General features: G+C 48.8%; 1 protein-coding gene across 1 annotated transcript in view; it reads right to left on the reverse strand.

The window, feature by feature from the left end:
• Window positions 1-24,425, reverse strand: part of nfasca (neurofascin homolog (chicken) a) — a 245,789-nt gene that overhangs the window by 61,635 nt on the left and 159,729 nt on the right. The window contains exons 16-25 of the mRNA XM_038819461.1: window positions 22,871-22,982; window positions 19,278-19,444; window positions 18,308-18,455; window positions 16,901-17,025; window positions 11,848-11,892; window positions 6,431-6,532; window positions 5,107-5,304; window positions 4,080-4,150; window positions 3,493-3,715; window positions 360-475 (exon numbers count right to left, since the gene is read on the reverse strand). Of these exons, the coding sequence (XP_038675389.1) occupies window positions 360-475; window positions 3,493-3,715; window positions 4,080-4,150; window positions 5,107-5,304; window positions 6,431-6,532; window positions 11,848-11,892; window positions 16,901-17,025; window positions 18,308-18,455; window positions 19,278-19,444; window positions 22,871-22,982 (1,307 nt within the window). The remainder of the gene's footprint in view (window positions 1-359; window positions 476-3,492; window positions 3,716-4,079; window positions 4,151-5,106; window positions 5,305-6,430; window positions 6,533-11,847; window positions 11,893-16,900; window positions 17,026-18,307; window positions 18,456-19,277; window positions 19,445-22,870; window positions 22,983-24,425) is intronic.

Raw genomic sequence — 24,425 nt, forward strand, 5'->3', positions numbered from 1 at the left:
ACAAATACAAACATACACAGCAGCACTGTGGGTGTACCTATACAACATGGACTATAGCAGTTCAGAAAGGTAGCTCACCATGACTTCTCAAGGGCAATTAGGGCTGGGCAATTAAGCTGGCCTAGCCAACTATACCCGCATCCCATGAATGAATAAAAAAATACGCAGAAACACACCACGCATAGAAATACGCTCGCACAGACAGAAATACACTCGCATACACAAACACACTCACATGCACACAAACACATGCACAGACCTTGCAGCAATAAACTCCAATAGGTTTCACTTTTGTTTACAGCTGCATCTTGCAGGTAACAATGTTTAGTCATAGAATCAGGTGTCCTGCAGCTACTTACTCTGTACCCAGTAAGATATCCCTGAATGGTATCCGGTGGCAATGACCTCCACTGCAGTAGAATAGCAGTGCTGTTGACAATCCTTCCAGAAATACTAGTGGGTGCTGCAATAGGATCTAAATAAAATCACAGAAACAGGTTGAAAGGTCAGTATTCACAGTGCATGTCAGTCAGTGAGACTCAGGATTCAGTAGTCGAAGGCAGCAATTACTGTTATATAATTGGGCAAAGGGGACTGCATTAATAACTTCAACTTTAGAGGCCACAGCGCATCCACTGCTATCCAGATCTCCATCTGGCAAGATTTTCATTTTAAAATTCTCATGCTTGTTTTGAAATCCCTGATGCACAATCAATGGACACGAAACGTAGGTGAAGTCCGAAACGAAAGGCTTTAATCAGCAAGAAGTGAGCCGGCAGCAGACGTGCAGAAATGGCCTGGCTGCTGGGGGACACGGGTTCTTATACCCCGCCTCCTAGGCGGAGCTACCTTCCTCTTAGCCAATAGGAATACGGAGAACACGATACTTGGGCCAATGGGCAGCGAGCCCTCTGCACCAATGGCAGCTCACACTCCCAGGTACCGTAATACCCCTAGTCATACTACGACAATCGCTCCATGGCCTCGCATCATTTTATCGCTTAATGTCCTCCAGCCCTACGCCCTCAGAGTTCCCCCTCTTCTGCAACTTGGATACTAATTGCTCCATCAATGGTGGCTCTGACCTCAGCTGCCTCGGCCTTGAGCTCTGGAATTCTCTCCCTGCACCGCCCCGCCTCTCTACCCCATTTTCCTCCTTCAAGACATTCCTTAAAAACTACCTCTTTGATCAGGTTTTTGATCATTGAGCCGAATATCTCTTATTTGATGATCACTCCAGTGAAGCACCTTGTACTCCGGCACTGAAGGTGCTTAATAATTACAAGTCTTGTTGCCGATTACCTGAGCACCTTTGTGCTACCTGCAAATTTCAGTCTGTTAAGGATTTAACCCACTTGACCCAGTGAATGAAAGGGTTAAAAATTTAATTTGGATAAAAACTGAACTAAAAATCCTTTGCAAAAAGCAGAGACACAACATCACTGACATGGTCACTGACACACACACATTAATTTTACATGCACATATATACACAGGCTTGAAGGCCTTGGGAAAGCCGTTTCCCGACAGATCTTGAGATAATTTATAGAAGCGAACACAAACTGCACAGTCACAGGGTCATGTTTTGATCCATCAAGAATCTCTCAAAAATACTCAAAGGAAGTAACACAGAAAATAGGCTCTTATGTTAAAAGCAACAGATTAAAAAATAAATAAATTATTAAGTAAACATTGTTGTTAAATTTGCGTGATCAGCATTGAGTGGAGATCCGAGTCAATCTCCTCAGAGCTGAGGTAAGGCAACAGTAAACTACGCTTTATACTTTTGATTGTAAGTATAAATCTGTGGTTGTTATTTGTTTGAATATCCTACTTTTATTTTCCAAATGGATTTGATGTTTCGAGGTGCATTAATTTGTACTTCACATTTCAATTTAGATGAATTCATTTATCTTGCATTTGCACTTCAATTCTACGAAACATTACTATAATATAATCCAAGAAATAAGCTTCTCATAAAGTACTGTGAAGTGACCATTATGAACGGTTACAGTCTCATTCTTTTAAACCTCAAAGGACCCTAATTCCTCTAGAATTCTCTAATTCTACGTTCGGAAAGAGGTAATGATAATAATAATAAAAATCTTTATTGTCACAAGTAGGCTTACATTAACGCTGCAATGAAGTTACTGTGAAAATCCCCTAGTCGCCACATTCCAGCGCCTGTTCGGGTACACGGAGGGAGAATTCAGAATGTCCAATTCACCTAACAAGCACGTCTTTCGGGACTTGTGAGAGGAAACCGGAGCACCCGGAGGAAACCCACGCAGACACGGGGAGAACGTGCAGACTCCGCACAGACAGTGACCCCAGCCAGGAATCAAACATGGGACCCTGGCGCTGTGAAGCAACATTGCACCTTGCCGCTCATGTAGGTTCTTCAGTGTGTTAAATTCTGCGATAATATACTGTGCATATTTTATTCTCAGATATTTTTGTTTAGTGAAAATACTCCTGGGAGAGAGAGCACTTTATTTCAAGACGAAGTCTACAGCTAACATAGCTGACCTAGCTCTTATAATGATTTGAAATGTCTCTCAGTTGAGGATTAAGCATGGCAATAAGTTTGACTGATGAAATTATGTACCTTCCATGGGGCGAGCTGGTGGGTGGGTGGGGGATGGGGGGGGGGGGGGGGGGGGATTGGGGCTGGATTCTCTGGTTTCCCAATCCCATGTTTCTTGGCGGTGTGCCGTTGGCTGGCGGCAGGATTCTGTCTTCCCACCGCTTGTCCATTAAAGCCACCCCATGGGGGGGGGGGGGGGGGGGGGGGGGGGGGGGGATTCACTGCCAGCGGGAATAGAGAATCCCAAACGATGGAGAATTCCAGCCTCAGTTTGCAGTCTTCCCACAAACCATTTTGCTTTTCCCACCCAGCAACCAAACCAAAGATACAAAAAAAAGAAAGGTTTTCATTCTGTAACTCTTTTCATGACTTTGGGGCATCCCCAAGCACTGTACAACCATTGATGTTCTGGTGAAATGTAATCATTATTGAAAGGAAACGCAGCAGCCAGTTTGCACACAAGGCTCCTCAAACAGCAATAAAATTAATTCCAGATAACCTGCTTTTAGTTGAGGGATGTATATTCACCAGGACCAGAGGAACCTCCTATGTTTTTCGCCAACAGTATCATGGGGTCTTTGACCTGAGGGTCGAAATGGGACTTCATTTCAATGTCTTTTCTGAATTCAGCACCTCCGACAGTGCCCCACTCATTCAGGACCACACTATATTGTCATCTTGGATCATGGGATCAAGTTTCCGTAGTGAGGACTTGAACTCACCATCTCACAGCCTAGGGCTAAGAGTGGTGTCCACTTAGCCAAGATCTTGATAAAGTAAGGACATCATACCTTCGCCCCATAGGCAGACAATTAGAACTCTGCCGTTGAAGTTTTTTTTTGTAAGCTCCCTGTTTAATGTGGCAACATGAATAAGGTCCAGCCCGCTGCCCGCAACATACTTACAGTCTTCACCCGAGTATCCAATTATAATTCTTGGTTCAGGACCTGCTCCAAAGTCATTGATCGCCTGCACTTTAATCTCATATGACGTAAAGAAGGGTGTCGGTGAGACGACATAAGAAGACCTGGTGACCATGACCGTTGACCACTCCCCACGCACATCTCTTTGTCTCCAGCTGACTATGTATTTGAGATTGGGTCCACTGATCTGCGTGCCATTCAGAGGCTGCAAAGCAGAAAATGAAATCCAGAATAAAAATATAGAACAGCTCATCAATTACTATTGACAGAAGCCCAGCAGAAAACAGTTTGTATTTTCTTTCCTCCTACCCCTCCATTTAAGTTAGTCTCTGTATCACAAAATCCCCTGAAGGGCTGAGCAAATGGAACCAGTCGAGAAATCCACGGGCTCCCGATTTATGTTCTAGGACAGGTATATATCTGTCAGACTGTCCCGGTTAACAGTTCTATCACCCCCTCTTCGGCCTTCTCAATTAACAACTAACCCATCTTCTCCACAGCCTACATGGTCAGTGGTTAAGCAAGGTTTTAAATGAGGCGCATTAAACAACAGATCAAACTGTGCTTACCGTCCATTTGATCTCCATGCTGGATCTTGATATTCCTGCCCCGCTGACATCAGTCGGATTTCTCTCGGGAGCTGGGAAACATGGAAGTGATGTTACAACGTACTCCGCTTAACTTGGAGAATTAAAGCAAAGATACACCGTGTCCGCTGGAGTAATTAATTCCAGATCTCAGAGAACTTGATACCTTTAGAAAGGTTGTAAACCCAAAGTGGTCTGGTGCTGTGGACGGTGGCAGCTCATGGCTTTGATTGGAAAAGCTTTGTGAAAGTTGTATTAAGGCAATTGGATGCCGCACTTATTATTGTCACAAGTAGGCTTACATTAACACTGCAATGAAGTTACTGTGAAAATCCCCTACACTCTGGCACCTGTTCAGGTACACTGAGGGAGAATTCAGAATGTCCAATTCACCTAACAAGCACATCTTTCGGGACTTGTGGGAGGAAACCCACACAGACACAGAGAGAACGTGCAGACTCCGCACAGATAATGACCCAAGCTGGAATCGAACCTGGGACCCTGTCGCTGTGAAGCAATGGTGCTAATCACTGTGCTACCGTGCGTGATCACCTTAGAGAGGGTGCCCAGAAGATTCATAAGAATGGTTTCAGGGATGACGAACTTCAGTAATGAAGAGAGATTGGAGAAGTTAAGACTGTTTTTTTCAAGAGGAAATGTTTAAAACAGGGATAGGGCAAGATAGCGGAATTGAGGATGAAGATCAACCATCAGCAGAATAGGCTCAGGGGACCATATGATCACCGCCTGTTTCTATTTGTTGCATACTTATTTAGGACTAACCCCACTGCGAATCCAAGGCAATTTAAAAAATGAGATGAAAGGGAATAATACACAAGAAAAATAAAATGTAAAACAATAATATTCAGGTGCACACACTAAACAAATAATCCAGCGAGTATTTGGTCCATGCAAAGCGCAGATCATGTAGTAGTCACAGCACTTTTTAAAGACTTTCAGCTACACTATTGAAAAACAGGATAGAGAAAGGTCAGGATAGGACCTTTACCTGTTCCAGTTGTCTGGTAACGTTCAGAAGGCAAACTGGGGGCACCTTCACCAACTTGATTCACCGCGATCACCCGGAACTGGTAGTTAACGTATGGAGAGAGCTCTAACACGGCGGAGTTGATATTGCCTGGGATTCTGGTCAAGTTATGCCACTTTCTGGGCTCAAACATGTTTTCTTCGAACTGCACAATGAATCCTGCAAGGAGAGAGAAAATACAAGACCGCTTCTAATGGTTCCATTAAAGGATTCAATTAGTAGCAACCTTCTGAGTCTTCGACACGTTTGCTCCCTCAATTTGCCCACCACACCGCTGTTTTACCACAGCCTGAGACGGAACTTAAGGTCTTGGAATTCAGGGCACAGTGGAGCGAGGGCTAGATATGCCACCACAACTGGAACTTGGTGCCAAGCCCTGGATCTGCCAGGATTCCACCCATAAAAGAAGTCAGCCAAATTTCCTGTCTGGGTAATGAGGAGGGTCTTTCATCTCATCAAGGGGATGTGGGGGCATGTTTGAGAGAAGCTGCTGGTTTTCTTTGTGAATCCTGCCAATGCCACTCTGATGGTGGCCTAGTAGCATCGATGCTAGCTGATAGTTGGCGTGAGTTTCAGCGACAGTTTAGCCATGATCGTAGGTCTCTGTCAAGACCACTGGAAAGCCATCTGAGAGGAGGAATGGTTACTGTTTGAATAAACATCCTTTAGCATCCTTAGCATTTGGAATAATGTGAATATAAAAGGCTGTTTCTTTCCATTCTTCCCCAGGGTGCAGTACCTGGATGAGAGATTCTAGCCCCAGGGTTATGTTGGAGAAGTTTGGCTTGTTTTGCTTGAAGCAAAGGAGATTGAGGGAAGATTTCATAGACTTGTACAAGGTTGTGACAGATTTAGATAGTGTGGAGATGAAAGGCCGTTCCTCGTAGTTGATAGTACAAGGGCTAGGGTTTGAGCCAGCGATGTAGGGAGATTGTGAGGAAGAACCTTTTTACACAGTGAGTGGTCATGATCTGGAACTCGTCCATGAAGATGGTGGGGGCAGAAACAATGAATGATTTCAAAAGAAAACCAGATGGGAACTTGAGGGAAAGAAACCTCCTGGGCTAACGGGATAGAGCAGGGGAATGGGACTGACAGGACGTCTCTATGGAGAGCCAGCATGGAGGGAATGGGCCGAATGGCCTCCCTCTGTGTTGCGACGACTCCATGACACTTAGAACTTCAAGTCAACTCTTCCTACCACATGTTTCGGGTACACAAAATGACAAGAAGAAATGTTAAAATCATTACTGTGCCTTGCTGAACATACATGCCAATTTTGTACCTGTGATTGGACTGTTATTGTCGTCGCCAGGAATCCATGTCAATCTTATACTCCGATCTGTTGGGTCCGTTAGTTCCAGATCTCGGGGTGGATCAGGGCGATCTACAAGGAATCATGTCCAAAGGCTTAGCCAATGCACAGAGCTGGGTGTCCTCAATTTCAAACAAACCCCAACACCAACTTTCCAAAACTAAATCTAACAAAACCAACCCAATCAAATTAACCCAATTTCCAAAAGCCAATCAGGTGCTCTAAAGCCAAACCAACCCAATTCTCCACAAGTCAAAACAAGTCAACCAAACTTCCTGAACAAAAACATGATTTAACCATCGCAGTGGAACCTCAACGCAAACTTCCGAAGCCAAACCAAAGATACTCCCGTCCAATGTAACACAGCAACAAGACAGAATGCTGGAAACACTCAGTGGGTCAGGAAACTCTTATGAAGCCAACAGACAGTTATTGGGGCATAGACACATTTCCAAAACAGATGCGGAATTCATCTTGGCTGGGCCCATAAACGAGATAGCAAATCAACAGATGGCTTTTAAACTTCTGCCTATTCTATTTTCTTCTCTGTGGGAAATCCATTTGTGTGTGAGGTGGACAGCCAGTTCGATGTCTCCAGTCTTCCAACACCACTCCCGAGACAAATTTCATTTCAATCTTTAAAAAAAATGAATGAAACCCAAACTTCGAAAACCAAAATGAGCTCAAGCAGCCCTCGGCTTTCACAAATCTAACCCACCCTATTCCAAAAGCAAATGATGCCAACCCAATTGATCTCATTCCCCCTTCGTCCCAGTTCATTGTTACTATCATTGTTCAAATAGATAAGACAAACATTCATTTCTGCTGTATCCCGAGACACATGTGGATTAGATTTGAGAGCAAGTTTCCTTCCAGGAAATAAAACCAAATGTAAACATTACATATTTGGATTATTAATCACCAATAGGGGACTTAGGGCGGGATTTACCCATCAATCCAACAACTAGCGATGATCGTAGGTCTGGTCAAGACCACTGGAGCAGCCCGCCAGTGGGATCCACTGGTCCCACCGTTGTCAACAGACGAGGATGTGATACAGCCCTGTGAGAGCCCTACAGAAAGGAGGGCATATATACCATGTTATATCAGAGGTCTTAGTATATCAGGCAATGTTATTGTGGTTAGTGTATGTGTTAGCTTATTAGGAACACACACTGATGAATCTGCAATGTGTGGCTGGTGTATTGTTAATCAGAGAGCCACAGGAAGGCTGAGCATGTTCCAAGATGTCAAGTTACTTTCTGCATCAGGGAACCAATGCCCAAGATGGGTGTCGGAGAGGCTCCTTGGGGTACTGGCTTACTGTGCCATGTTTGCCCCTTCCATTTCCCCATTTGGATAGTCCCTGATCCTGCTGTGTCATTGTGGGATTTACTTGAGGAAGGGAATTCCATTCCAAGCTCTTATTTGCAAGTGACGAGGACATCTTAGAAGAAGTCTTGGAAAACCACTTTCTTAACCCCTGGTTTGTACATGGCCTGGAGAGACCAAGAGGAACTAGAGTGAGAATCTGTGAAATCAGTTCAATGATAGTAATTAGAACAACTAATCGTTCTTTCTCACATCCCATCTCGATGCCAAGATTATGGGGCTCTCCAAAACTTGTGTCAGGGATGTCAGTGTTGGACAAGGACCACTTTCCAAAGTTTGCACCTCATATTAATTTCAGCTGTCCCCTAAGTGTAGCACAGTTTGGATGCAGAGTAAAATTGCTTTTACTAACTCCCTCCAACCCTTCTTTGGTCCAATCTCAGACTGTCACCCGTCTTAACAATTTGACATTCCCATTTTCAATACCAAAGTCTCACGTGGCCTGAAATCATAGAATTTACAGTGCAGAAGGAGGCCATTCAGCCCATCGAGTCTGCACCGGCTCTTGGAAAGAGCACCCTACCCAAGGTCAACAACTCCACCCTATCCCCATAACCCAGTAACCCCACCCAACACTAAGGGCAATTTTGGACACTAAGGGCAATTTATCATGGCCAATCCACCTAACCTGCACATCTTTGGACTGTGGGAGGAAACCGGAGCACCCGGAGGAAACCCACACACACACGGGGAGGATGTGCAGACTCCGCACAGACAGTGACCCAAGCCGGAATCGAACCTGGGACCCTGGAACTGTGAAGTGATTGTGCTATCCACAATGCTACCGTGCTGCCCCCAAAAGGTTAAGTTAACTGGTAAATGTTCTACATAGTACTTCTAAATTGAGTATAATTTTAGTCTGTTGATCCACACCAACATACAATTGAGATCAAGCTTTACCAAAATAATTTAACATGGGGGTCTTATTATAGTGGGAATGAGAAATGAAAAGAGAGGATACAAAAAAATATTGGCAGGTAAGAGCCAAGAAAATATCCTGAGATATTTTACCAATACATTGAGAATGAGAGAATAACTGAGGAAAAGGCAGGGACTTTCAGAGATACACATGGGTAACGTGTGGGTTCAATCAGAAGATGTAGGTAGGGTTCTCAATGAATACTTTGTCTTTTTTCCCCATCAAGGATGCCAGTCCCTCCAATACTTTCCCTTGCATGATCATTGTACAGTTCTGGTCACCTCGTCACAAGAAGGACATGATTGCTCTGGAGAGAGTACAGAGAGGATTTGCAAGAATAGGCTGGAAAAAGTGCAGCTACGAAGAGACATTGGATAGGCTAGAAGATTGGAGAGGCTGAGGAGTTACCTAATTGAGGTGTACAAAATTATGAAGGGCCTTCACAAGGGAGACAGGGAAATATTTGTTCCCCCCTAGCTGAGGGGTCAATTACCAGGGGACATAGATTTAAGGTGATTGGTAAAAGGATTAGAGGGGACATGAGGAAAAGAAATTTCACCTAGAGGGTAGTGGACATTTGGAATTTACTGCCTAAGTTGGTGGTTGAGTCTGAAACACTAAACTCCATTAAAATGTACCTTGAACTACACCTGATGTGCTGAAAACTACAAGGCTATGGACCAGGTGCTGGAAAGTGGGACTAAAGTGAGCGGCTAGTCTTTTTCAGCCAGCACACACATAATGGGCTGAATGGTCTCTGTTTGTACTGTAAATTTTCTATGGTGGATCAGGGATACAGGAGACTTACATATTTCTGCACTGGGATTGGAATCAATCCAGATCCCAGGAAGTAAAGAAGCTTGTTCTCATAGAATCATACAAACAAGAAACAGTGCAAGGCCATTCAGCCCCTCGAGCCTGCTCCGCCATTTAATATGATCATGGTTGGTCTGATGGTAACTTCAAATCTACATCCAGTCTACACCCAGGTAACCCACCACCACCTTGCTTACCAGGAATCTATCCACCTCTGCCTAAAAGACTCCACTTCCGTCTTCCGTCTTCTCAGGAAGAGAGTTCCAAACACTCATGACCCTCAGAAGAAACATGTTGGTGCATCTCCATTTTGAAATGGGCGACCCCTTGGTTTTAAACAGCGACCCCTAGTCCTAGAATCACCCACAAGAGGAAACATCCTCTCCACATCCATTCTGTCAATACCTCTTAGGATCTTTCCAAGATGGCGCCGGAGCGAGGCGACTCTCTGCGAGTTCTCCCCAACAGATCCACTTTTTACTTAACTTATACTCGTTCTAATCTTTTAAAAATTAATTCTAAAACTAACATTATTACTAACCTCTCTCTTTTATTCTGTATTTTCCCTTTTCTTCCCATGTACTTAATGATCTGTTGAGCTGCTCGCAGAAAAATACTTTTCACCGTACCTCGGTACACGTGACAATAAACAAATCCAATCCAATCCAATCCAACATGTTTCAATCAAGTCGCCTCTTACTCCAGCAGATACAAGCCTAACCTCTCCAACTTTTCCTCACCCACCTATTCCTGGTGTTAGTTTGGTAAATATTCTCTGAACTGCTGCCAACGCATTTACATCCTTCCTTAAATCAGAAGACTGATACTGTACACAATACTGTGGTCTCACCAGTTGATGCACGATCAATTGCATGAAAGACTCAGATTGGTACAACTGTGGCTTTATTACAGTCAGATGCGTGGCCTCCTACTGCAGCTGGCGAAATGGCTGATCAAGAGGAGGACACGCATATTTATATTGCTCCTTGTGGGCGGAGCTAGCCGGCAGGGGCTACCGGCGAACCTGTAGTGCAGGTCCTACCGTACATCCCCTAATACTGGTGCACAGTGGTTCATCACACCTGAACTGAAGCATAACCTCTCGACTTTTATATTCATTTCCCCTTGGTAATAAATGGCGCCATTCTATTAGTTTTCCTAATTACTTGCTGTACATGCCTACTCTACTTTTATGATCCATGCACTCGGACGCCCAGAACCCTCTGCATCTCCGAGCTCTGCACTCTCTCACCATTAAGGTAATAAGCTTCTTTATCATTCTTCCTGCCAAAATGGAGAATTTAACATTTTCCCACCTTATACTCCATTTACCAGATCTTTGCCCGCCCTTTTAACATGTCTGTATCTCTTTTGTGGCTTCCTCAAGTTCTCCTCACAACATACTCTCCCACCGTACAACAGAGGAGGAGGCCATTTGGTCCACCATCCCAATGCTGGCTCTTTGGTAAAACAATTCAATTATCCCACTTCCTTGCTCTCTCCTCATAGCCGTACATTTTTTTTTTATTCTTGAAAACTGTCATTAACTCTGATTCCATCACCCTTCCAGGCAATTTGCTGCATCACAACCTTTTCTTCGTGTTGCCTTTGGTGGCTTTACCAATCAACTTGAATCTTTGGCCTTTTATTATCAACCCTGCTGCCATTAGAAACAATTTCTCCTTATTTACTCCATTCATGTTTCTGAATACCCTCATCAAATCTCCTCTTGACCTCCTTTACTCTGAAGAGTAGCTCATCTTTCGCCGTCTCGCTATAGAGCCGAGGTGTTCCAACCAACTGTCTTGCTGTTGCCCTCTGTTTTTTCAGACTGCATGGTCGACCCATTCTGAGGTAGCTCAGGATGCCTGTCAGCTTTATAAACACCAAGGCCCGACCCCCCATCTCCTCAGGACAACTGGAGACGGACAATAAATGACAGCATGGTCCACCTCCCAAGGAAAAACAAAGCAAGTGTCCTCAACCTAGTCGGTCCCATCTTGCCCTGGAGGATGCCAAGGATAACATGCAAAAACAGTTTGCGTAACGACGCTACTTCCGGTATAATTTTGATAATTCACTGGTTAAACCTTCCCTTCAAAAGTACCAGGAACACTGCAGAGAACGTAGTGCCTGCCAAGGTTAAGTTGTTAGGCCGTAGCTCACATCCAGGTCTGTCCTCGGGACCTCTAGACCTTGTTGTGCTTTCACTTCCAGGGCGAAATGTTAATAGGTTTGAAGTAGTTAGTAAGTGGATTACCTTTCAGTACAGCAGCAAGCGGGGTAATTTGGGTGGAAGGGACAACTGTGGAGGTAAGAGGAAGGTTGAGAGAGTTTAGTTTCACATTAAGCCTTGAAAAAGAAACAGTTAATAAAAAAGATGTTTGCAGTTGAATTGAACATGAACAGGCAGGAGGCGCAGTGGGTTACAACCGAGACTACATGGAAAATGCCCGTAAGACAAGACAGCTGCTCAGTGAAAAAAGGGTCCTCCCCTCAGTTGTAACTTGATTCAAGAACTCATGTTCCCATCATCGTCAGTCACATCTGAAAGTGACTGTGTTTAGATTCACATTTTCTTCAATATCATTTACATTTTTGAGGTTTTATGGGGCAAAATTCTCCCCTACCCGGCGGAGAGGGGGGGTCCCGGCGTAGCGCCAACCACTCCGGCATCGGACCTCCCCAAAGGAGCGGAATTCTCCGCACCTTTAGGGGCTAGGCCTGCGCCGGAGTGGATCCCGCTCTGATGACCGGCACCAACGGCCTTTGGCGCCACGCCGATCGGCATCGGGGCTGGCCGAAAGGCCTTCGCCGGTCGGCGTGGGTCCGTGCATGAGCTGGAGCGTCAGTGGCCGCTGACGTCACCACCGGCGCATGCGCGGTGGAGGGGGTCTCTTCCGCCTCCGCCATGGTGGAGGCCGTGGTGGCGGCGAAAGAAATAGAGTGCCCCCACGGCACAGGCCCGCCTGCCGATCGGTGGGCCCTGATTGCGGGCCAGGCCACCATGGGGGCACCCCCCGGGGTCTGATCGCCCCACGCCCCCCCCCCCCCCCCCCCAGGACCCCGGGGCCTGCTCGCGCCGCCTGCTCCCGCCGGCACAAAGGTGATTTAAACCACGTCGGCGGGAGAGGCCTGACAGCGGCGGGACTTCGGCCCATCGCGGGCCGGAGAATTGCCACAGGGGGTCCGCCGACCAGCGCCGGGGCCCGCTGACCGGCGGGGCACGATTCCCGCCCCCGTCGGTTCCCGGGTGGCGGAGAATTCCGGCCACGGCGGGGGCAGGATTTACGAAGGCCCCGGGCGATTCCCTGACCCTGCGGGGGGTCGGAGAACTCCGCCCCATGGTCTTCTGTTTTCCTGATTCAATGGTAGCCGTGATGTGGAGATGCCGGCGGTGGACTGCATCCTAATGAAGGAGCTACGCTCCGAAAGCTCATGATTGCAAATAAACCTGTTGGACTTTAAACTGGTGTTGTAAGACTTCTTACGGTTTCTCAGTTTGTGATTGAATTGTGACACCAACATTCAGCTGAAAGGTGCTGGATAATTACAGTTCTCACCTAAGTTGTAATGGAACCTGTGTGAATGGAGCACTATACCGTCAGACATTCTGCCTCACAAACCTCAAAATATTTCACCTTCGGAGCAGAACTTGTAATTTCTTTCTAACAGTCAACGATCTGTAATGTTTGGCATGTGTCACCGTTCTTTAATTTCCAACAATCTTCACAGTGATTCCTCCTGGACCGGGTGTCCACCTCGGGAAACACTCAAAGTGTTTGGTCTCGCCTGTTGCTCACTGTCAATGATTTCCTGAAATTCTGTTTCTGATAGAACCTGAATCTCCAGCCTGACTGCGGCGCCTTTATTAATTATTGCCCGTTAAACAAAGCGGAACTCGCACAAACAGTAAACATTTACCTGCATGGAGACCGGAATCACTAATCAGTCATTTCTCTCAGGTGTTTTATTTCAGATTCCAGCATCCACAGTAATTTGCTTCGATGTTTCTCAGGTCGCTTTCTTGGATTTTGGCACCCAGCATATTGCAGATCATAGAATTTACAATGCAGAAGGAGGCCATTCGGCCCATCGAGTCTGCACCGGGTCTTGGAAAGAGCACCCTACCCAAGCCCCACCCCCATCCTATCCCCATAACCCAGTAACCCCACCCAACACTAAGGGCAATTTTGGACACTAAGGGCAATTTATCATGGCCAATCCACCTAACCTGCACATCTTTGGACTGTGGGAGGAAACCGGAGCACCGGGAGGAAACCCACGCACACACGAGGAGAACGTGCAGACTCCGCACAGACAGTGACCCAAGCCGGGAATCGAACCTGGGACCCTGGAGCTGTGAAGCAATTGTGCTAACCACTATGCTACCGGTTGGTATACCGGTTGGTATAGGCGCAAACTTCCATCTCTCCGCTCACCACTACCTTCTCAAGGGCAATTAGGGGTGGGCAATGAATGCTGGCCTAACCAACAATGCTCACATCCCAAAGTGAATTAAAAAATGCAATATGTGTACATGTTCAACAGGTTCATTTTCAGTATCTAAGATCATTACATGTTCTGTGTAAACACCACGATCCCTACCACCCCCTCCCATCCATTGGGGGAAGACAGTGGCATTGTGGTAATGTCACTGGCCTAGTAATCCAGAGGCCCAGGCTAATTCTCGGGGGAGGGTTATGGGTTTAATTCCCACCACGGCAGCTGGTGGAATGAAAATTCAATTAAAAATTTTGGAATTGAAAGCTGCTCTCAGTAGCCGTAACCGTGAAACTAGCATTGATTGTTGTAAAGAGCCACCTGGTTCATGAGTGCCCTTTAGGGAAGGTCTGGCCTCCACTCGACTCCAGATCCATGGATCTAGTTGCCTCTTAACTGCCCTATGAAATGGCCAAGGGCAATCAGAGATGGGTAAGAAATGTTGGACTCAGGATTAACACCCACACCCCCTTGAAAAAATAAATTAAACAAAAAACATGGCTCTCCTCATCCGAGTAAACATGTTGCACTTCCCGAATCCACATTTCAGCTGCTCTGAGATCCAGATCCAACTGGGCAGCACGGTAGCACAAGTGGATAGCACTGTGGCTTCACAGCGCCAGGGTCCCAGGTTCGATTCCCCCCTGGGTCACTGTCTGTGCGGAGTCTGCACGTTCTCCCCGTGTCTGCGTGGATTTACTCCGGGTGCTGCGGTTTCCTCCCACAGTCCAAAGATATGCAGGTTAGGTGGATTGGCCGTGATAAATTGCCCGTAGTGTCCAAAAAGGTTAGGATGGGTTATTGGATTACGGGGATAGGGTGTAAGTGAGGGCTTAAGTGGGTCGGTGCAGACTCGATGGGCCTAATGGCCTCCTTCTGCACTGTTTGTTCTACGTATCCAACACGATTAAAACGTTCAGCGTTGCTCTTCCCAGGGACATGGCTGCTGCTTTGGAATGGTCCATGTTTAGAATTAAACAAAAAATAATTCAAACTTCTGTGTCCTCTTTATGATTGCTCCTGGCCATTAACTGCATCAATTCAATTTTAAAGTTTACACTAATTAGGATTCGGTGCAAGGATGTGTCTGCCAGTTTTTTTGGCCTATTTTGGCTTAAACATCGGAACTTAACAAAGCTCCAAACACCTCGGGTGGGATTCTCTGACCCCCCGCGAGGTTGGAGAATCCCCGGGGGGGGGGGGGGGGGGGGGGTGGGGGGGCGCGCGAATCCCGCCCCGCCGCTGGCTGCTGTATTCTCCGGAGCCGGTTTTTGGGCGGGGGCAGGATTTACGCCGCGCCGGTCGGGGGCCGTTGGCAGCAGCGTTCTCCCCCCCCCCCCCCCCCCCCGGCAATTCTCTGGTTTCTGATGGGCCGAGTGGCCGTCGCTTCCTGGCCGTCCCGCCGGCGTGAAATGGACATGGTCCATCACAGCGGGACCTGGCTTGTAGGCCGGCAAGGTGAGTCCTCGGGGGCGCGCGGGGGGGATCCGGTCCTGGGGGAGGGGGGGGGGGGGGGCGAGGCCCCCCACGGTGGCCTGTCCCGCGATCGGGGCCCACCTATCAGCACATGCGCAGGAACACGCCGGCCGGTCTGCACATGTGCAGGAACACGCCGGCCGGTCTGCACATGTGCAGGAACACGCCGGCCGGTCTGCACATGCGCAGGAACACGCCAGCCGGTCTGCACATGCGCGGAACCACGCCGGCGGTTCTACGCCAACCCCTCCGGTTCTACGCCAACCCCTCCGGCACCGGCCTAGCCCCCAGAAGTGTGGAGGATTCTGCACCTTCCGGTCGGCAGACGCCGGAGTGGTTCGCGCCGCTCTTGACGCGGGCGTCGGGCCACCCGGCCAGTTGAGGGAGAATCCCGCCCCTCTTTCTCAGTTTCTTGCTACCTCCTCCAATGGCAATTTTCCTGTGGGCCGACACATCCCGACGGCCTTTGCTGACATTTAAGCGACGTGATTTGATGGGCCGAACGACCTTTTCTCATCCTTGACTATTCTTATATTCTGTTTTCACATTCTAATATGTGAGTTTGAGATCTTGTGGCGATGTAGGGAGCATCCCTGCCTCTAAGCCAGAAGCTCTGGGTTCAAGTCCCACTCCTGGACTTGATGGCCATGGAAGGTCCACTGGCAATGCGGCCAAACAGGTTGATTGTCAACCTGAAAATCCTTCGAAAATGCCTACGGTGGGCAGGGAGAGCCTCCTGGTGAGCCATGATTCATGTGGAGTGACGCCCGCCCAAGCCTCTGAATTCAGGTAAGAAATCTGCTCCGTTCCAAGTTGTGAAAACAGTTGCAAGATTGTGCTTCATTTGCCTCATTAGCCATGGGAAGTTAAAGAAGAATATGAGAATTCAGACATTACAGTACTTTCTTGAAATAAATAATTCGAAATCATACACTTTACGGTACACACTAGCTGCTCGAAGAACAGCAGTCCATGTCAATAGGGATGAAAATGCACCAAGTGAACCCACGGCGGGTTGAACACCATCCACTTAAATGTCTAACATGTCAAGAACCTGATGGCCCATTTGCCCAAGCAAAGGTCATTGTTTTTGAGGCTCTGGGATGTCCATTATTTAAGATGGCCAAGGGAGGGCATAGGAAGCGGTGCCAATATCCTGGACGGTAGAGACAGAATTATCGTCCCGTTATTTGCTTTCATGGGAACAATGAAATTAGACCTTGAGAGGAAATTGAGAAATGTCCAATTTCCGCCCCATCAGAGAAGTGGTGACATTAAATTCACTTCATTTCACAATTTAAGGTGTGGAGAAGCAATGAGAGCATTAAATTTACCTAGAACAGTGAGGCGTGCCTTGGCCGAGTCACTGTCCAGCTCTGTACTGGCTACACATGTGTAGATTCCCTCGTCTCGCTCAGACACGTTGATTATCGTTAATGAATCTTCATCTTTCTTCATCCTGAAAATAAAGACAGGCTTAAGTCACTTCCATTCGTTTTTTTCCCCTTCCTCCTATTCTCCCCCCCCCCCCCCCCCCCCCCCCCCCCACTTTCATAATATGAGCTACTTACCCATGTCATTGAGGTATTGAGCCATGTTGGTCAGATAGTGGTCCAAAACCCCTCGGATAACTTACCCATTTATCACGGAATCCTAACAGTGCAAAAGGAGACCATTCAACCCATCGAGTCTGCACTGACCCTCCAAAAGAGCACCCTACCCAGGCCCACTCCCCCGCCCTATCCCTGTTGTCATGATATGCAGACATGCAGATAATGATATACAGACAGGCAGCTAATGAACACAGAGAACAGGACATGACCAATGAGCAGGCAGGACACTCAGGGGTGGTATCTCACTATAAAAGGCACGCGGCACTCACACCCCGCCTCTTTCCACTGATGAACATCTACAGAGTGAGTCAGGGTGTATGTACAGTATCACACCTCCAGCACGTGGCTAAGAGCTGGTCTGGTTCTGTCAGAGTAAATACACTTAGGTTAGCAGAGAGTTGTACTCATAGAGACCTGTGCTAACTGTGCTACTGGTTCAATAAATCAGATTGAACTCACTTCAAGGTCTGGAGTATCTTTTGGTTAAAGCTGCATCCAGTTACAGCCTGTGTTATCCTAGAGTACATAACACAACACCTGTAATCCCACCTAGCCTTTGGACACTAAGGAGACATTTTTAGCATGGCCAATCCACCTAACATCTTTTGGACTGTGGGGGGAAACCGGAACATCCGGAGGAAACCCACGCAGACACGGGAAGAAGGTGCAAACTCCACACAGTCACAAGGCTGGAATTGAACCCAGGTCCCTGGCGCTGTGAGGCAGCAGTGCTAATAACTGTGCCACCGTGCCGCCCTTCTGTCAGTAGACACTGGGGTTGATCTTACAAACCTACATCAGCACCTACGAGATTTTCCCATCAACTCCTACAATTGCCAATGGAGACTTGCAGACAATTTTCTGGTTTGCGCTTTTAGTGGGCAGGTTTCTTGCCACTACCCTGTACTCTAAGAACCTGCTCACACTGTGACCTTTACCCTCTGCTCGGGTCAAGGGGCAGAACTGCAAGGTTATCCCCCGTACAGCACAGCAAGATAAGAGGTGAGCTAGGAACCCCTTCTTATGGTCTCAGCCACAAAGTGAGAGGCCAGCAGAACAAGCAATTCCAGCCAGGGTAGGGGACGTCCTGAGGGGGGTGAGGAAGCAGGGGACAGAAGGACGACTCACCTCCAAGGCAAGGACAGAACTTTGTCATCTTTTAGCCAGGTAACCGTCAGTCTTAATGTTGGATCGTGTCTCACTTTACATTCAAATTTTGCAGCAAGAGATCTTTTAACTGTAGTAGATTCTGGAGACCGTATAATCCGTGTGGGGTCTTAATAAATGGCAAAAAAAAATAGAGCAAAGTGAGCATCATGTTATCATGAAAATGGTTGAGGGAAACGTACCTCCATCAGTGTCCCACCATTTCCATGACCGACGTCCACCCTCCACAGTTCCCCCTGGTGGTAAAATGTAGAAGTGACATGAAAACATCTGGGGCAGGATTCTCCGACCCCCCCCCCCCGCCGGGTTGGAGAATCGCCGGGTTGGAGAATCGCCGGGGGGGGGGGGGGCGTGAATCCTGCCGGCCGCTGAATTCTCCGGCACTGGAGATTCGGCGGGGACGGGAATTGCGCCACGCTGGTCGGCGGGCCCCCCTCGGCGATTCTCCAGCCCACGATGGGCCGAAGTCCCGCTCGTTCTATGCAGGTCCCGCCGGCATAAATTGGACTAGGTGCCTTACCAGAGGGACCTGGCGGCGCGGGCGGGCTCCGGGATCCTGGGGGGGGGGGGGGGGCCGGGGCTTCCCCCACGGTGGCCTGGCCCACGATCGGGGCCCACCGATTGCCAGCCACGCCGGTGCCAATGGCGCTCTGCGGAGAATCGCGTGCCGATGTGGGGGAGTCGTGGCCCGGTCACGGAGATCTCCGGCCTGGGCTGAGAGAATCCCGCCCCCAGCGTGTGCGATATTTTACATTTGCATAGCAAAAGCTGAACAGGTTTGCCAGTTGACTCAGACAAATCTAAAGGCGCAGTTACCTCGGGTAATCAATAATAGCTTTCCACTTTATGAATCAATCCATTACCAGCTACCAGGAAATAAGTTTGGTCCACAGGGAGACAGAAGCTCATTACTTGACATGTCAAATCTTACCTTTGACCTCGAGTCGTACCCGGTTCTCAGCCTTGCCTAGTGTGTTAGTCGCGATACAAGTGTAGGTTCCTTCGTCGGCCTTCCGCGTTCGCCGCAATTCTAAAGTTCCGTTGTCCTTAATGATGTAGTTTCCTCCATAAAGATTATTGCCCTGCCCATCCTTAAACCTCAAGACACAAAGAAACAACATCAGAGAAAGATGGGATGTCAAGTGATGTTAAAAACCATCAGTCTGAGTAGAACCTTGATTAGACTTTCTTGGGGTATGTGCGCAGCTTTGGTCTCCATGGACTGAATTTAATGACCATGGCTCTAGCCCCATCTGATGGCCAAACGCTGGTGGCAATTTTAATGCAGCCACTTTCCAAAGCACTGATAGAATTCAATGCCAATCTGGCAGTTAACTGACTGCCATTGGGGGCTCCTGTGATCTAAAGGGTAGAGGTCCCAAGGCCAAGTGGTGTCAGCCAATCGGGGAGGGGGGGGGGGGGGCAGCAGCTCTTTAGTGCCTGCAGTGCCACTGTGAGCAGTGGACACTGCTGGGACTGCAGCAGGGCCCTCAAGCAGTGACGATGGAGGCGGTCCGGAGTACAGGGGCGGGATTCTCTTCGTACCGGTGGGGCGGGCCACTCCGGTGTCGGGTCCTCCGCACATTCAGGGGCTAGGCCGGCGCCGGAGAGCTTGGCGGCGTGCCAGCTGGAGGGGAAGGGCCTCCGCGGCCGGCGCAAGTTGGCGCATGCGCGGGAGCGCCAACGTGTGCTGGCGTCATCCCAGTGCATGCACTGGGGGATTCTTCTCCGCGCCGGCCATGGCGGAGGTTGACAGCGGCCGGTGTGGAGGGAAAGAGTGCCCCCACGGCACAGGCCCGCCCGCGGATCAGTGGGCCCCGATCGTGGGACAGGCCACCATGGGGGCACCCCCCCGGGGCCGGATCCGCCCGCGTCCCCCCAAGGATTCTGCAGGCCGCCCGTGGAGCCCGGTCCCACCGGTAAGGACCTGTTGTGATTTACGCTGGCGGGACCCTCCGAAAAAGGGTGGCCCCTCGGCCGATTGCAAGCTGGAGAATCGCCGGGGGAGGGGGGCCGCTGCCAGCGACGCCGACCGGCGCGATTCCCACCCCCGCCAAAACCCCGGCGCCGGAGAATTCGGCAGCCGGTGGGGCCAGGATTCACACCGCCCCTCGCCGATTCTCCAACCCGGTGGGGGGTAAGTGGGTCACGTTCAATGGGACACTCAGTCAGTCTCCGGTGATCGGGGGCGGTCGTTCACTGTGGAGGGCAATGAAGATTGCAGGAGGGCACGGCTGGAGTAACATCAGGCATACCTAAAAATTAAAATGAACTGGGTACTCTTATAAAAAAACAGCATGGCTTTGTCAAGGGGAGAACATGTCTAAGAAATTTGAGCCAAGTTTTGGACGCGGTGACAAGATGTATAAATGAGGGCAGTTCAGTTAGTGTAGTCTACATGGACTACAGTAAGACTTTTGACAAGGTCCTGCATGGGAGGCTGGTCAAGAAGGTGGGATCCAGGCAAATTTGGCGCATTGGATGCAAAGTTGGCTTTGTGGCAGGAGGTGTTTGATCAAAGGTTGTTTTTGTGACTGGAAACCTGTGTCCAGTTGTGTTCTGCAGTGATAAATAACAAAGAGGAAAGCCTTAGACTACTGAGTGATATAGACAAGTTGGTCAGATGGGCAGAACAATGGAATTTAACCCTGAAAACGTCGGGGATGCATTTTGGAAGGACAAATAAGGCAAGGGAATGTCCAATAAATGGCAGGTCATTGGGAGGTACAGAGGATCAGAGAGATCTTGGGGGGCATATGCAAAGATCCCTGAAGGCAGAAAGACAGATAGATAAGGTGGTTAAAAAGGCACATGCCATGCTTGCCTTTATTAGCGAAAGCACAGAATATAAAGCAGACAGGTTACGATGGAGCTGCATAAAATGCTTGTTAGGCCACAGCTGGAATACTGTGTGCAATTGTGGTTGCCACACTATAGGAAGGATGTGATTGCACTCGAGAGGGTGCAGAGGAGATTCATCAGGATGCTGCCTGGACTGGAGCGTTTCAGCTTTGAAGAGAGACTGGTTGACTGGTTAGGCTGGGGTTGTTCTCCTTAGAGCAGAAATGGCTGAGGGAGGACCTGATTGAGGTGCACAAAATTATGAAGGACATAGATAGGGTAGATAGGAAGAAACTTTTCCCCTTAGTAGAGAGGATAAGGACCAGGGGGCATAGATTTAAGGTAAGGGGAACAAGGTTTAGAGGAGATTTGAGGAAAAACGTTTTCATCCTGAGGATGGTTTGAATCTGGAACTTACTGCCTGAAAGAGGTGGGAACCGTCACAACATTTGTGAAGCATTTAGATGGGAGCTTGCAACATCGCAGCAAAAAAGGCTATGGTCCAAGTGCTGGAAAATGGAATTAGAATAGTTACAGCTTGATGATGGCCAGCGCAGACATGATGGGCTGAAGCGGCTTTTTCTGTGCTGAATGACTCTATGACCATCACTGACTCCCCCACTATTAGCTCACTCAGCTAAATCGCTGGCTTTTAAAGCAGACCAAGCAGGCCAGCAGCACGGTTCGATTCCCGTACCAGCCTCCCTGGACAGGCGCCGGAATGTGGCGACTAGGGGCTTTTCACAGTAACTTCACTGAAGCCCACTCGTGACAATAAGCGATTTTCATTTCATTTTCATTTCATCAACATCCTGGGGGTTACCATTGGCCAGAAACTAAACTGGACTAGCTACATAATTAGTGTGATTACCACAGCAGGTCACAATCTAGGGTCCAGTGGTGAGTAACTCACATCCTGATTCCCGCAAAGCCGGCCCACCACCTACAAGGCACAGAGGGGCAGGGGTGGGATTCTCTCCACTTGCCTGGATGAGTGCAGCTCCAGCAACACTCAAGAAGCTCCACACCATCCAGGACAAAGCAGCACACTTGATTGCTCCTCCTTCCACAAACATTCAAACCTTCCAGCACCGACAAACAGTGGCAGTCATGTGTACCATCTACAAGATGCACTGCAGTAACTCACCAAGGTTTCTTCGACAGCACCTTCCAAACCCACGACCACTACCATCTAGAGTGTCAAGGGCAGCAGATACCAGGGAACACCACCAAATGGAGGTTCTCCTCCGAATCACTCACCATCACTGCGCCTGGATCAAAATCATGGAATTCCCTCCCGAACAGCACAGTGGGTGTACCTCAGGGATTGCAATGGTTCAGGAAGACAGCTCACCACCAGCTTCTGAAGGGCAACGAGTGATGGATAATAAATGCTGGCCTAGCAAGCGACGCTGATATCCCATAAATAAAATTAAAAGGTGGAGGTTCTTTCAATAGGGGCAGCCCATGCTGCTGGGGCGGGTGGGGGAACATCCTTCGTGGGCCACTCGGGTGCCCAATCAGGTGAACCTCCATCCTCTCCCACCCCTGCCCCTCTGTGCCTCCAGGGAAGTTGCAGCTTTGACATGGAGTTAGCCACCACAAGATTCCCAGCCCCTGAGCTGCTATTGTGTTGGAAGTGCTGTGTAATATGAATTGGCGATTCAGTCCCCTGCTACTTACCATCGCAGGGTGGGGATTGGCGAACCAAAGAAACGACACTCAAGCTTTGTCCGGTTATTTTCTATCACTTTGACAAGTTGGTTCCTTCGGGATAGTATCCTCGGTTGAACATCTGTCAACAAAGAAGATTCCATCAGCTCCAAACCTTTCCACAAAGACTAAGAAATAGATAGATGCGTTTCTTCGCCCGAGGCCAGAGAGACTTCATTCAATGATACCAATGTTCTTCACAATCACTGGATTGTATTATTTTTAATGTAGCCATTGATCTATTGCAGGCAAATTCACAGAGCAACGTCCCACAGCTGGGAATGAGTTTAATAATCAGTTAATTTGGTTGTAACTTCATTGTAACCTGGACAATTTCCTGCACTTCTTTGGAAAGACGGCTGCAGGAATCCTTCCGGTTTCCCTGGAGTGGGGCAGGAACTCACAGGGCGGGATTCTCCGTAGCCCGATGCTGAAGCCGCGATCGCCGATCGGACGGAGAATGGTTTCTGACTCCGGAATTGGGGCTGGTCCTCGATGCTCCGCCTCCTCCAAACCCTCGTCATCATGACCCGTGCCACGCGCCATTTCAACTCTGTTGGCACGTCAGTGGGCCGGTACACCCGTGATGCTCCGCCCCCCCCCCCCCATGGCCCGAGTTAACAAAGGCGTGGGCCACGTGTGGTCCCAGTGGTCGGGAACCTGGCGTGCCGGCTGCGGACAGTGTCCAGCGCCGCCATGCTCGCCCAGGATATGTGCCGTTGGCCGGGGGGCCTCCTTCTGCCAAGGCTGAGGGGACTGGTAGGGAGTGGCCAGCGAGTGGGCTGTGGGGTCGCGGTTGGCGGGTTAGGGTTCGAGCTCGGCTGGCACCATGTTTTACGGTGCAGGTCGTCAGCCCTGCGCATGCGCAGCCCGGGACCCGGCCATTCTCCGGCCGTTTTCCATGCGATCCGCGGGTGTTCCACGTGGCGCCGGTGCGAGCTCCTCATCGGTACCAGAATCGGTGAGGGGTTCGCGCTGAATTTCCCCGTCGTGAACCTCCCACGGATTCTCCGTTCACGCCGGCATTTAGCCTCAGAAACGGAGAATCCAGCCCACAATCTTTGAACTGAGAGGCAGGAGAGCTAACGCTGAGCCAAGGCTGATGTGACAACCTGTTTACTGGGTGCTCCGATTGACGTCGCCGTTGGCCCTTCACTCAGAATCTGCTCACTTGTCGAGGTGTGAGCTCTCTACACATTATGCGTGGAAGCAACAAAAAGTTGAAAAAAGACGACGAACATATGAATTCGGAGCAGGAGCTGGACCCTCCAGCCTGCTCCGCCATTCAATAAGCTTGTCTCTGATCTGATTGTAACTTCAACCTCACCTTCCTGCCTAACCCCAATGACGTTTCATCCCCTCGTTAATGCACTTTGTTCTTGTTAAAAATTGGCCATTGTGGATAATTCCTCAGACATTTCCTGATGTTTTTCTTTCTGAGGATCGCACTGATGGATGATGCGAAGGATAGTTGCACAAGCCTCCACTGAGCTTTCTTCATGGTATGTCAACCCTGTATGAGCTT

This window comes from Scyliorhinus canicula, chromosome 15, assembly GCF_902713615.1.
Source record: "Scyliorhinus canicula chromosome 15, sScyCan1.1, whole genome shotgun sequence".
In the NCBI taxonomy this organism is placed as follows: Eukaryota; Metazoa; Chordata; class Chondrichthyes; order Carcharhiniformes; family Scyliorhinidae; genus Scyliorhinus; species Scyliorhinus canicula.